The 13,701-nt window shown below is 39.7% G+C and overlaps 1 protein-coding gene across 1 annotated transcript in view; it reads right to left on the bottom strand.

The window, feature by feature from the left end:
• shc3 (SHC (Src homology 2 domain containing) transforming protein 3) overlaps positions 1-13,701 on the bottom strand; it is a 170,300-nt gene that overhangs the window by 62,019 nt on the left and 94,580 nt on the right. Inside the window, exon 5 of the mRNA XM_069928732.1 lies at positions 7,041-7,094. Within this exon, the coding sequence (XP_069784833.1) occupies positions 7,041-7,094 (54 nt within the window). The remainder of the gene's footprint in view (positions 1-7,040; positions 7,095-13,701) is intronic.

Here is a 13,701-nt window from a genome sequence, read left to right as displayed (position 1 = left end):
GGAACACGACACTCTTTCCAGAAAACATGGGTATTTGATAATGAGAGAAATAAAGGGCAAATGTGTATCAAGCAAATAGTAGAATAAGCTCTCTTGAAAGTTTTTCACATTGCTAAATTATATCCATTCAATAACATTCTATGGTAATAGACTCAAACTAAATTTTCACTAAAATCTAAAATTTGTCTTCCAGAATTGAGGAGATATGTGTGACATATCAAATTTTCAGCCATTAAACATACTGGCCTTTAGTTGTAAGCTAATAAAAGTGTGTTTGTGCACCTCACAAGTCTCCGAGTACAATTGATCATGTTAGAATTTTATTAGCTCACTCTTGAAGATAGGATGGAAGCTCTTCTGAAGCCAGGAATGCTCCAAGTTGACCCTCTGTCCCCAGAGGCCCCAGAAGAATTTGCCTACTGTTTGGAGTGCTTTCAGTCCTACACTATGGCTACCAAAGAAGCCTTCCACTCCAACGCCCTCTGGAAAATAGCCGTCCTCTCTCGAGTCGGCCCCATGGATGCGCAGTCATCAGGGATGGCAAGACATACGAGACGGCCATTGAGGGTCTGAAGGCCCACTACATGAGACCCCAGAATGACGTGCTTGTGAGACAATGACTCTCACAACATTGGTAACGACTGGGTGAATCGCTGGATGACTACATCCTGGAACTATGGGCACTGACGAGGAAGTGCCATTATTGACGGAAGAAGAGCAAGTCCGAGACATCCTTCTGGCTGGGGTGAGTTCAAGGTACATGAGGCAGCGACTCCTAGAACTGGGGAAGAGAGACCTTGCCTGTACGCTTGACCTGCTGAAATCCCTTGAACAGGCCTAACTGGGAGTGGGCCACCTCACAAATGATAATGGCGCCTTCCCCGAAAACCAGGCCTGCAGCGCACAGCAGCTGCCTCAGGTACTGACTACCATGGCCACACATGACAGGGAGTGCTGCTTCTGTGGGCAGGCCAAACACCCCTGTGCCCGATGCCCCACGAAAGACTCCGCGTGTTCCAGATGTGGTAAGAGAGGACACTGGGTGAATGTATGTCAGGCAAAGTGGAACTCCCAGAAGGCTACTGCGTGCACGGCCCCCGAACAATCGTACTCTCCATGCCCAAGCTCAGAGGAGCGGGCCTCAGCCTCTTCGTGCTGCCTCCATCTTGCTGCACCTTGTGGCGGGAATCACTACCGGAAGAGAAGCGATGGCAGGAATGGTGGCCATCTTGCTGCTCCTCGTGGTCGATGCCATCTCAACAGCCTGCAGATCAAGATGATGCCATCAGGGAGAGCGATGCAGCATCCAGAGCACTGGCATCTGTTGTCCTAGACCAAGTGATAGCCCATCAGCTGAGCAACTCAATGATGAAGTTGAGGGTAAATTGACATCCAATGGATTGTTTAATTGACACTGGCTTGAGGGAGAGCTTTATAAATTCTACGACTGCTCGACAGTACAACCTAAAGGTTTAACCCATGGACTATTGTATTTATTTAGTGACACAATCGTATTCAGTGACTATTTAGGGATATTGTACTGTACACTTATCTGTAAAAGAAGGGGAATTCTACAAGTTATGACTCTATGTGTTAAAAGGTTTGTGTGCTCTTGTGTTGCTAACCTGAACTTCTTGTGTCACCTTAAAAGCGTGACCATGAAGTATTCAGGCCCACTTCCCCCAATCACTGTGCGGAATGGATAGCACCAAAAACCAGACATTATATGCAGACTCTCCATGCTGAACATCAAACCCCCATCCCTACTCCAGAACCTAACACCTGACTGTGAGCCAAAAGCCACAAAGACTAGGTGATATAGTGTAGGGGACCGGGAATTTATTAGAGCCAAAACACAGCGTCAGCTTAAAGAGAAAATTATTGAACTGAGCAACAGCCTGGGGATAACCCAGGTGGTAGACATTAGAGGGGGAGAAAAGCCCAGGCTAGTGATTAACTATAGCCAAACTATTAATCACTTCACACTCCTGGATGAATACCCCCTCCACCGAATCTCAGACATGGTGAATGAAATTGCGCAGTACCGGGTCTACTCGACCATTGATCTGAAAGCTGCATATCACCTGCTGCCGATCCATTCTGATGACTGTCCCTACACAGCATTTGAGGCAGACAGATGACTTTATCAGATCCTGAGGGTCCCCTTCAGTATTAGGAACAGTGTTATTGGTCCAGACCCTGAGCATATGCACCCCCTCTATGACCTCAATTCTCAAGGACCATGAAAGCACTAAGGAGGTGCCTGGGCTTCTTCTTGAAATACACCCAGTGGGTACCTCATTATGTTGACAAGGCCTGCCCCCTGTTAAAGTTCACCTCCTTCCAATTATCAGCTGAAGCCCAAGTGGCTTTTAAGAGCAAAATCACGAAAGCCATAATGCATGTGGTGGATGAAAACGCTCCATTCCAGGTGGAGAGTGACAAGCAGGTTGGTAGCTTTCTTTTCCCTCATCTTGCAAGGCCATGAGTTCTGGAACCCATCCATGGAGAAGGAGGTTCAAACCATTGTGGAGGCCAATAGGCACTGGACGCTCTACCTGGCAGCAGGAAATTCACATTGCTCACGATCAGTGATCAGTGGCATTTATGTTCAATAATACGAATAGGGGTAAAATAAAATATGGCATGATCATGAGGTGGAGGATCGAACTCTCCACCTATAACGATGAGATAGTGTACAGGCAAGTACCCTCAATTAGCCTCCAGATGCCCTATCCTGAGGAAGCTGTGCTGCTGCACACACCGACCAGTTGCGGTCACTTCACGGTGAGCTCTGCCACCTGGACGTCACCCGCATGGGCTACTTCATCAAGGCACGCAACCTGCCCTTCTATATTGAAGACATCAGGGAAATGACCAGGTCATGCCAGGTCTGTGCTAAGTGCAAACCACACTTCTACCGCTAAAAAAAAGCGCACCTGATAAAGGCTTCCCGCCCCTTCGAACAACTCAGCATCAATTACAAGGGGCCCTCACCCTCCACCAATGGAAATGTGTACTTTCTCAACGTTATTGATGAGTACTCGCGTTTTCCATTCACTATCACCTGTCCAGACACCACCAATACCACGGTCATTAGGGTTCTGCCTTCTATTTTCACCATGTTCGGGTATCCCAGTTATATTCATAGTGACAGGGGCTCATCATTTATGAGCGAAGAGATACACCAGTACCTGCTCACAAGAGGCATCACCTCAAGCAGGACAACTAGCTACAACCCCCAGGGGAACAGACAAGTTGAAAAGGAGAATGCATCAGTTTGGAAGGGTGTAAAGGACTCCAGACTTGCGCTGGCAAGAGGTTCTGCCCACCATGCTCCACTCCATAAGACCATCTCTTTGCACAGTGACCAATGCCATTCCTCACAAGCTAATATTTGCATTCCCAAGGAAATCAACATCAGGTGTCACTCTGCTGGCATGGCTAATAGCCCCAGGGCCTGGGCCTGCTGAAAAAGCATGAGATGAGAAGAAAAATGGATTCTCTAGTCAAGAATGTGAACCTGCTGCACAACCCGATGCATGCCTATGTGGCAGAGTGGACACTGTCTCATCAGAAACTTGGCACCCTCAGGAACTGAGGTCCCAATGCCCTCAATAGACCAGGAACCACCAAAATCCCTGTGCAAGGTTCTGGTGACATGGCCCCAATGGAGCCATCATTGAACCCTGGACCCCCAAGCCCCACTCAGAGCCCAGGTACCCAGGAACGACAAAAGACCCAAGATGTTCTGGAAGAGCAAAGTCCACCAGTATTAAGATGCTTGACTAGAATAACCAGGCCCCCAGACAGGTTCAACTTGTAAATAATTGTAAATATTCCTTGCTGAACATGGTCTCTGTTTTTGCCCATAGGTTCCTTTCTGAAGGAAGGAGTGAATGCAGTGAACTGGAATTCTCTGCCTTTGTGTGCAGTGTAGACGGCCAACCCCTCCTCTTCACTCCATCCCTGTCGATCCCAATATAAACCCTGTTTTCCCACCTTATCTCAGAATTACCTGAAGACCTCTATAAATACAAAGTACTATTGATCACAATACAGAGTGCAGAGGAAAGATAACCAGTATAAAGAGGAAAGAGGAGGGATGTGGCAGGGGCACCAGGTGATAGGTGGACCAAGGAAAGGTGAAGGGTAATGAGCAGATGGCTCCAAGTGGGGGAATGAGGAAACAAAGAAAGGTGACAGGTGGAAACAAACAAAATCATTTATCTGAGCGAGAACTGTTACCTTCCAGCTATCATCACATGTGCATCCTTTTGTTTTATTTATCCCAGTGGTTCTCAGCCTTTTTCTTTCCACTTACATCCCTCTGTAAGGGATTGCTTAAGATGGTAAATGAGTGAGAAGGGAAGCTTGAGAATCACTGCTCTAGACTCAATTGTTATCGAAATATTTTGCTTGAGAAAAATTGCCATTGGCCCATATCCTTTGGAGTTATGAAACCATGCACATAATGAGTCAATTAGATATGATTAGAACAGTGGCTTTCAAACTTTTTCTTCCCACTCACATCCCACCTTAAGCAATTGCTTACTAATTTAAGAGCAGCTATGGCATAGGGAATACTTAAAGTGGTATGTGAGTGGAAATAAAAAGGTTGATAACCACTGATTCATCTATTCAATGCTGAAAATGTATCTGAATGCATATATATTGTTACAAGCCCAAAGGACCCCAAAACCCAGCAGCAATAGATATTCACTAAGACATATAGTTTTTTTTTTAAAGTTGTTTTTAATCAACTTTAAACATGAAAATAGAATCAAACTTTAACTTATCTCTATAGTTAAGTAACCCAAATTAATCCCCTTCTAATTCTAAGCGCACATGTATGATGTGTGTGTAAATTTAAGAAAAGTTCTTTGGTTCACAGTTCAATCTCATTTCTCCTTCTTCCAAGTTCTCTGGATGCAGGCAATTCTTATACTGTGCACAAAATTTAACATGTATAAATTTCACCAGGCTTTGGTGCTTGAAAGGTAAATGTTTACTGCTCAGGAAGGTTCTTGTAAGGTTTGCAGAGAGAGATTTATTGTTCCAGGATTTCCACAACTGTGGTACCACCATTAATCACCTTAAGGTCTCGCTGATTAAACTTGTCCCATCAGGGTTTTCCAGATGGTATCCTCTTTCTTCAGGCTATCACAGAATTCCTTTCTGTTCCTCTTATTCCAAAAGAAACATCAGACAGATAGCACTTCCAGCCATCCACTGTTTCCAGCCAGTTCTTCCTGGCTTGCACTGTTCAGCTCCTTTCAGTGTCAGACACACAAGCTAATAGAGTTTAGTGAGATTGGTCTCACCTCTCTCTCTCTCTCTCTCTCTCTCTCTCTCTCTCTCTATCTCTCTCTCTCTCTCTCTCCAACTGAGACTGCCAGAAAGCTCATGTGACTCTCTCACTTACAAAAAAACCCATCTTCTTCAGCAAACCACAGGAGTTCTCCTCTCTTGGTCAAGCTGTTGTATTAGATAAACGAAGCCCAGGAGTGACCTTTCAGTGAGCACACTGTAGGTACTTGCAGCCAGGATGTCGCCTCCAAAACAATGGCTATTCATTTGATGACATCATTTCAATTAGCACCTACTTGTGAAATGTGCATAAAAATCTCCAAAAGATCCTGCATTGTTACTGAATATAAATTCTTCATCCTTAAATAAGATCTGTTTTGACAAGAGCAATTTGCATATAGTTGGGACAAAGAAGACAAAACACATTCCATAGTCCCACTATCTGCCACAGTTAATCTCCCATGATTTACATCCCATTCAACTTCTCCCAGAGGTGTCAATCACTCATTTATATAGATGATATCATCCTGCAACACATTAACAAGCTTTGGAGAGGATCAAGAGGAAGAAGATGCAGTGGTTATTTGCAAGGATAGAAGAAATCAATTAAATAGATCGAAGAAACCTTATCTTGTTAAAAATAGTGTGCAATTGAGAGATTTAAGGTTTGATTTGATGTAATGAGGATGATTAAACTGATGCCATAGGGCAGAATCATCCTAATGTTGTCTCAGAGGCACTAATATGTTAATATGCCACCAATATTAAGTTGCAAGCCATGTACATAATCAGATAAATCATTTAACAGTGAACAGAATTTCCTATTTTTCACACACTATCACTATCAAGTGTAGATTTTGGAACATATTCTCCGCTCCATAACCAAGATTTTTGTGCATCTTCCTAATCCAATGTGGTAGTAATGCTCCATCCTGACCGCCAATCTAATGGGGAAAACTATCAATCCCATTAATATGATGGAGGAATATGCAATTTCTGGCATCCTAATACAGGAGAAATTTCAGATCTGATCATCTAAGAAAGAATGTCATTTAATTCCCACCATAGGAGGCATCCTTGTCAATTATGAGATAATTCCAGAGTCAGCTGCCTTGGAGAAGATACATTCATTTATCTCAGTAGTGTTTAGTGAGCTATTTTATTTGATAATGTCTGAAAATATACGGTAACTGTTGAAATTATCTTGCAAATTGTGTTTGTGCACGTTCTTACATGTTTTGTCCAAAAATTATACAGCCTCAAAAGTGATTATCAGCATTCCCTCACTCAGACACTGCTCATTCCTAAAGGAATATTATGCCATTAAAAAAAATAATTTAAAGTTCAAATTCTCTTCAGAATATGTTTGAATTTAAAGCTGTAGCTACCAAATCTAGTGAATATTATGAGAGATGATATTGTTTTTGTCTAGATCTTTTATAGAAAACATTCTGTTAAAGCATTTATCAAAATTAATTTGGAGTAAAATTGCATTTGTCAAAATTAATTTGGATTAAATCTATGGCATCTGAATAACATGGAGCACTTCAGTCACGACAAGTGGAAAAGACTTACTTTTGCTAGTCCGAGATTTATGAGGAAAGAGCAAACCAAAAAAAATGCCAAAGAAATACTGAATAAGAAACAAGGACTGTCAAGCTCATCACTTCTCAACATGATGAGTTATAAATCTTAACTTCTGCAATCAATGAAATCAGGTAGTGACTTACCGGATCGCCACCAGATGCAAAGGAAATAGACTGCATGTGGTGATTTGCTATAATCTGTTGGATAAAGACCAAAAACACTATTAATCTCCATTGAGAAAGCTTATTAGACAGGGTAACATAAAGAACACCAAAGTAGTAAAGGAGCTGTTAAAGGTACTCACAAAGCAATTATTACAAAATAATACCATCATTCATATTCGCACTACTTCCTGGCTTTACTGTTATTGGAAGGATCAGTTATCTAAAAAACATTCAGGAAGCTGCTTTCTAAGAATTGAGGAGAAGCAATTGGTGTGATGTTGTATCACATTTCTTCATTAGTAACATCTCAACTAATGTTTCCATAAAGTTCTTGGCAGATGATTGGATTGGTTGCTCTCTCCATTCTCCCAATTGTTCTTGTAGATCTGGAAGAAAGCACTGTGGCAGCTATCCTGTAACTAATCAAGTGGTAAGACATTAATTGGCAAATAGAATATTTTTAATGAATGATCTCACTTTCTCTTTGCAGTTAATTATCTCACAATGAAATTAATGTCTTTGGAAACTTATTTTTCTGCAGCATAACATCTCAGTAGCACATTACCTCTCGAGTCCATGGTGAACGACACTGGCAAGGAGATGGAGTTTTGAAGAGTAAAGTTGGAATTTCCGATTTCCTCAAATGCTGTGCATTTTTAACTTCACAATATGAATCTTTTTTTTTAAAAGGCAGGATCCTACCTACATGTTACCACCATTGATGTGATTGGTTTTGTGTCATTGTGAGGATCACTGCTTTATAGGATGTACTGAAAAACTCAGCTGGCTGAGCAGTAATATCAAATGTGACCTCCCCTGTCCCATCCCACGAAAATCTACTGGGGATAGAAATGATAAATTAGAATTAGTAAAAGGAATTTGATAGTTGTTTGATAAAAAGAAAATTTAAAATGATGAGAGTGTGTGGGAGAGTGGGACAAAGTAGCTCATGTGAAGCAAATCCCAGTATCGTTAATGATGTACTATTTGGCAAATTTTCTTGAACCTGGTTTATTGATTGCTTGGGTGTAGTTCAAAGAATAAAAGTGGAAAGGACATCTGCAAAGGGACCTACCACAACATTAATTTAAGTAGCATGAAAATAAGCTTCCTTGCAGACACAAAGTGCTTCTATCCTGAGCTTGTTTTATGTGCCCAGAAAACCCGATAGTCCCAAGCATATCTGAACCACATGTTCTACCTTCATTCACCCACTTCCCAACCTCTACTTTCACCCTTCATATCCAACAAAACTGAGCAGTTTTTTTTAAATTCCAGCAACATTATTACTGAGCGAAAGGGAAGCTAAAAATAATCATGTGATTCTGGTGAACACCCCAGAAATAAAGGATCAAATTTAAAATCTTGAATAATTACACAAAATACCAGCATAGTAAAAATCTTGATGCCAAATACATAGCTTAGAAATTTAGTCAGTGAACTTGGCTTTAAGCTGTCACGTGACCTCCCTAAAACTCTACCTTAGTTATTGCTGTATGACCACAAATAGATGCGCTTGTTCATGTACTCTGCACCTAAAATTCATCCAAGTTCAATGGAACCAAGTTTCAAAGGAAGAGTCTAATATCCACTCATTGCTAAAAACATTGTTAAGACAAATAACTGAGGAAGAATTTATATTTATGGTGAACGGAAATCATATCCTCTTTACAAATTGGAAAAGGGCCACAAAATATTATTGATATGGGTAACAACGATAAAAAAGCCAGTTTTCAAGGTTCATGCTAAAACCAACATTTGTTACTTTGTGCTGAAAATATGAAACACAGTCAGAAAATGCTGGAAACCCAAGTTACATTCATGGAAAAAGAAACAAAGTTAATATTTCAGGCTGAAGATCCTTTGTCAGAACTGGGAAAACAACTCAGAACTCAGAAAAAAAAATGGTTGACATTTCAGGCCAGGGCTCTTCATCAAGATGCGGAGTGCAGAGAAAAAAATGCCAGTGCAATGAAGACAGGGGTCCATGTGGGATTGATGAATGGAGGAGGGAGGCAAAGCAGAAGATTGGCAGATGCCAAAGGAGAGAGACAAGGTTAAAAATGGGAGTCAGGTGGACTGGATGATTAGAAAAATGTCAGTGCTGGAACCTGAGAAGAAGAGGAGGTGAAAATGGTGGTGTAATGAGAAATCAGGTGATCAAGGCCCCCGAGTTCCCTAAAGGCAACATTGAAGAACAACATTCTACTCCAGGGTGGCAGCTATCTCTTTTAAGGCGATATCTCTTCAAGATAACAGTAAATAGTTCCAAAAGAGACAACTGAAGTTTGCCCTCTGGATTTCTCATAGGTCTGTGAAAGATTAGTAAAGAATTCTCCCATGATATTTTTCACACGATACCTGACACCAAATACTAATATGTACATCAACATCAGCCTTTTCAAGTATGCACATCTGACTTGTCACATGCTTCTGAAGGTGTGAGAAGGTAGAATGCAGCCATAACTGATTCAAGACAGCATTTGTGATGGTTTGCTCTAAGTGTCAGTGTACTAGTCTTGGCATACCTTGTGAGGTTATGGAGCTTTGTCCCAGCTAAAGGGCAAATCACTCCAGAAGGTCATTTAAGCAGCAACTTCTTACTATCTCCTTTTCATTTTTACTCTGAGGGCCTCCTTGGCACCCTGACATAGTTAACGTCGCCTCTGAAGCTCAACCACAAAAATGTGAAGGTCCATGATTGTAAACAGTATGGTTTCCCTTGGAGTCCATTTCAAATGAGCCAGCAGTAAGTTCACCCAGCAGCCCTGTTGCCTTAGTAATGAGGGGCTTTAACAGCATGATGACTGGGCATTAATTAATTAGGAATGGATTGTTCAGTGGTGGATTTGGCCACTAATCATCCTGAATGATGCATTAACAAGAGAAAATAAGTGTTCATGCTCAAAACATAACATTTTTTATATCAATTCTGATCCAATTCCACAGACATGAAAAGGTTCTGGATAACCATATAACTCTGATTTAGTGGTCTTATAGTAAGAAACTTTATCCCATGTCAAAGTATATAATTTTAGGGTGAGGGTAAGAGGTTGAGAGAACTTCTGAGAATTTGCTTTCATACAGAATCGCAATGCACTGATCGGTAGTGAAGGAGGCAGATTCTCGTATTTTATGGATTTTGGCCTGCTGATCACAAAATCACCTTAAAATTTTCTTATCATGTATCATTTTTAGATATTACTTGTATTAATGATTTCCTGTCATATTTTAAGTCTACTAGCATATTTCCCACAAAGCAAGCTGTTTTGGTCAGTCCAGTCATGCCTGAGTATGCACTAAGTGCTGGTGCTATGCAAATGTGGTCTTAAGCCTGGGCGTGTTTAGTCAGGATAGATGCAAGCAGTCTATAATAGCAGCTCACATATACAGATGTTGTGCATTACATTGATTTAAATTAAACGTATGTTGATGAATATGTTCTTCAAGCAATAGCATAGTGAGTATACTTAACAATAGCATTTATTGTCTTCAGGAAGATTTAATACAGCAGAAATTTCTCATAAATTTCACCACATTTGTGATACATTCTGTTACATTATGGTGAGTATACACTTAAGGCTCAAAGAAGCAACATGAATGCACTTATTAAGCCGATGAGCTCACCTTTGGTTGTAAAATTGGTGACCAAGACAAAACCTGGACTCCTCACAGTTGTTGTGCAACATGTGCTCAGAGCTACATTGTGTGATTAAACAATGCTAAATTCAATAAAAGTTAATTTAATGTTTCTCCAATTTCCTGATACAGCAAATCTGAAATTACCTTTGTGTTTGTCTATCATAATTCCCATGTTTTTTTTCATTAAGCAAACCTTTTGTAAAAAAAAATGTTCATAATACTCTAATTAATGTTCAGAAAAAAACTACTATGTGATGAAATCAGGTGCTCAATAATTATTTTATAATAAAGCATTTTTAATATATTCAAATGTAACATACTTTCTTATAGATTTATATTGGGAATGGATTCCATCATACTCAATTGCTAAAGGAATTCAGTATTTAAAGATGGAAGAATATTTCTTTTGTTTCTTACATAGATCTATATAGTGCCGAGCAAAATAGACTTCTTCAGGGCAGACAATCCTTTGGCAACAGTTGTGTTAATTCCAGAAAAATAATTTTCATTGTTATTGTGGAGCCTGAGTAATAAGCACAATCTCTTCTGCTTCTCTTCCCTGTTGAATTATTTTAGGCATAAATTCGGTATATATTTTTCAAGTCTCCTTTTAGACAGATATCCTCACTGTCTCCTCAATAACTTACAGACAAATGGTCACATAAGAATAGATATAAGAAACAGGAGCAGGAGTAGGCCATTCAGCACATTTCTTGTTCCACCATTCAATATCATTACTGATCTGAAGATAGGCTCATCTCCAGCACCCTGTATTCCCCATATTCATTAATTCCCCTAATATGCAAAAATCCATCCAATCTTGTCTTAAGTATATTTACTGAGGTAGCCTGCACTGCTTTCATGGGCAGAGAATTCCATAGGATTCACCACTTTCTGGGAAAATAAGTTCTTGCTCACTTACATCCAAATTTACTCTCCTGAATCATGAAGCCATGCCCCATTGTTCTAATCTCACAAAAAACTTAGCTGCCTCTATCTTAACTATTCCTTCCATAATTTTATGTTTCTATAAGATACCCTCTCATTTTTACTGAATTCCATTGAGTTACAGTCCCAGACAATTCAATCTCTCTTAAAAGGAATCAATCAAGTGGAATCTTCTCTCCACGGCCTCCAAGGCTATCATGGATGAATTCTATGAAGTCCACCTCAAGGTGGCCCTGACCAATCTGATTCATCTCGTCTATGTGCGTGTTAAAGTCCCCCACAATAATTGCTGTTCCATTTTTAATTTTTTTTGTTTTCTTTCATAAATATTCATAATAAACTCTCCAATATCAAAGTGTGTATATACATAATTTTTTCTTACAAAAAAAAACAAAACAAAACAATTCTTCCCCCTCCCTTTTCACAATATAAATCCACACACCATCAGGGATCACATTTATGTTGACCATAAAAAAATTCTTAGTGGGGAAGTCACTTGCATTAATAGCAACATTATTATTGTTCTTTTTTATTATTGTAGTTATAGTTATAATTATAATTGGGCCCCTGTACGATCTGATAAAAGTCTTGCCAAATATTCTGTTTTTACCACTCTACTTTATAACTGGGCAGGCATCAAAAACAAATCAATCCTCGTATGTGAGTCACGTACCCTTGATTAGAATGAATAGTCTCTTTTTATGGGGTTAAGCTGCCTCCATATATTAATTAAATTTTTAAATCCTTCATAAATTATAGTTTTGTTTTTGCAGCTTTTGCCCCTGTTCTGGCTGATTTATTCAGTATTGGATCTAGACAAAAATTGAAATCTGACTAGTATATTTTGTCTTCCCTTTGCTGTTTTTAAAAAGATATCCTTCATAAAGTCTTCATAATCATAATTTTTCTGCATAGAGATTCATAAAAGTCCATGATTCTGCATAAATTTTACAATGTGCCATTAGAAATCTTCCACCTTGGTCAGTCAATGTCTCTTCTATTACTACTGGTATATTTTTATTAATTAAAATCGCTACTCCTCTTGCTTTTGATCCAAATGAACATGATATTACTTGTTTCCCCCCCCCCACCCCCCCCCCCCCCCACTATCCTCTTTTTAATTTAGCATGTTCTGATTTCGTAAGATGTGCTTCTGTAGAAAGACTATATCTGCCTTTAATTTTTTTTAGGTGAACTTTCCTTTCACTGGCACGTTCATCCCGTTAACGTTACTAATAAATTTTAACCTTCTACCATATCGATCTTTAAACAAATATTGTTTAACAATAAACCCTTTTTAAATATTAATGATTTTTCCCCTTCAGAAAAATCAGATTCAATGTCCCTGCCCAAATGGTGATGTAAATAGGAATCTCCGAAAGCCAGCGAAAAAAGCTCGCAGACTCTCCCGAGGAAGAAGAACCCCTCCCTTTAGTGCCATATTTTTTTGATACTACTCTCCAGGTGTCATTCTCCACCTTAGACTGGAGTCTCCACCCTGCTACTACTTTTCCCAAATGTTTGCTCTTTTCTGAGCTCTCCATGAACATTTCAATAAAGTTTACTTTTCAACAAATCAATACAAGATTTAAAAAAAAAATACAACTTTTACTTAGTCCCATTGTAAACATATTTCACAATCCTCTTCCTTGGCAACCTTAGTCTTTTCATAAACCTTGCAGGTAGTCTTACACCTTGTTCTTAGTCATGAAAAATCATCGATTACATTCTGTTACTTTGATGATATATCCTCAGAGTCACGAGGTATATCATCAAACATTTCAAGTTTTTGGAACGCAATTGTCCTTTTACATCATCGAAGTTCTTCCTTTACTTAATCAAAGTATGGCTAAAATCTTGAAAAAATAGTACTTTTTCATGGTCAATCTCAGGAAGGCCATTATTTTGCTTAGAGTATTCATATGCTGCTCCCAGGATTGACTTCCATTCCTGGTAACTCAAAAGTCTTACCAGGTCACTGATCGCTGGCTCTCCTGGGTCCGAGGGTCCATTGAGTCTTTTCAATATATAATTTTTCTCTGAATTTGTC

This window comes from Narcine bancroftii, chromosome 1 (assembly GCF_036971445.1).
Source record: "Narcine bancroftii isolate sNarBan1 chromosome 1, sNarBan1.hap1, whole genome shotgun sequence".
NCBI classification, from domain to species: domain Eukaryota; kingdom Metazoa; phylum Chordata; class Chondrichthyes; order Torpediniformes; family Narcinidae; genus Narcine; species Narcine bancroftii.
Note: the sequence above shows the minus strand (reverse complement) of the source record. Positions and strands in the feature narration are given on the sequence as shown.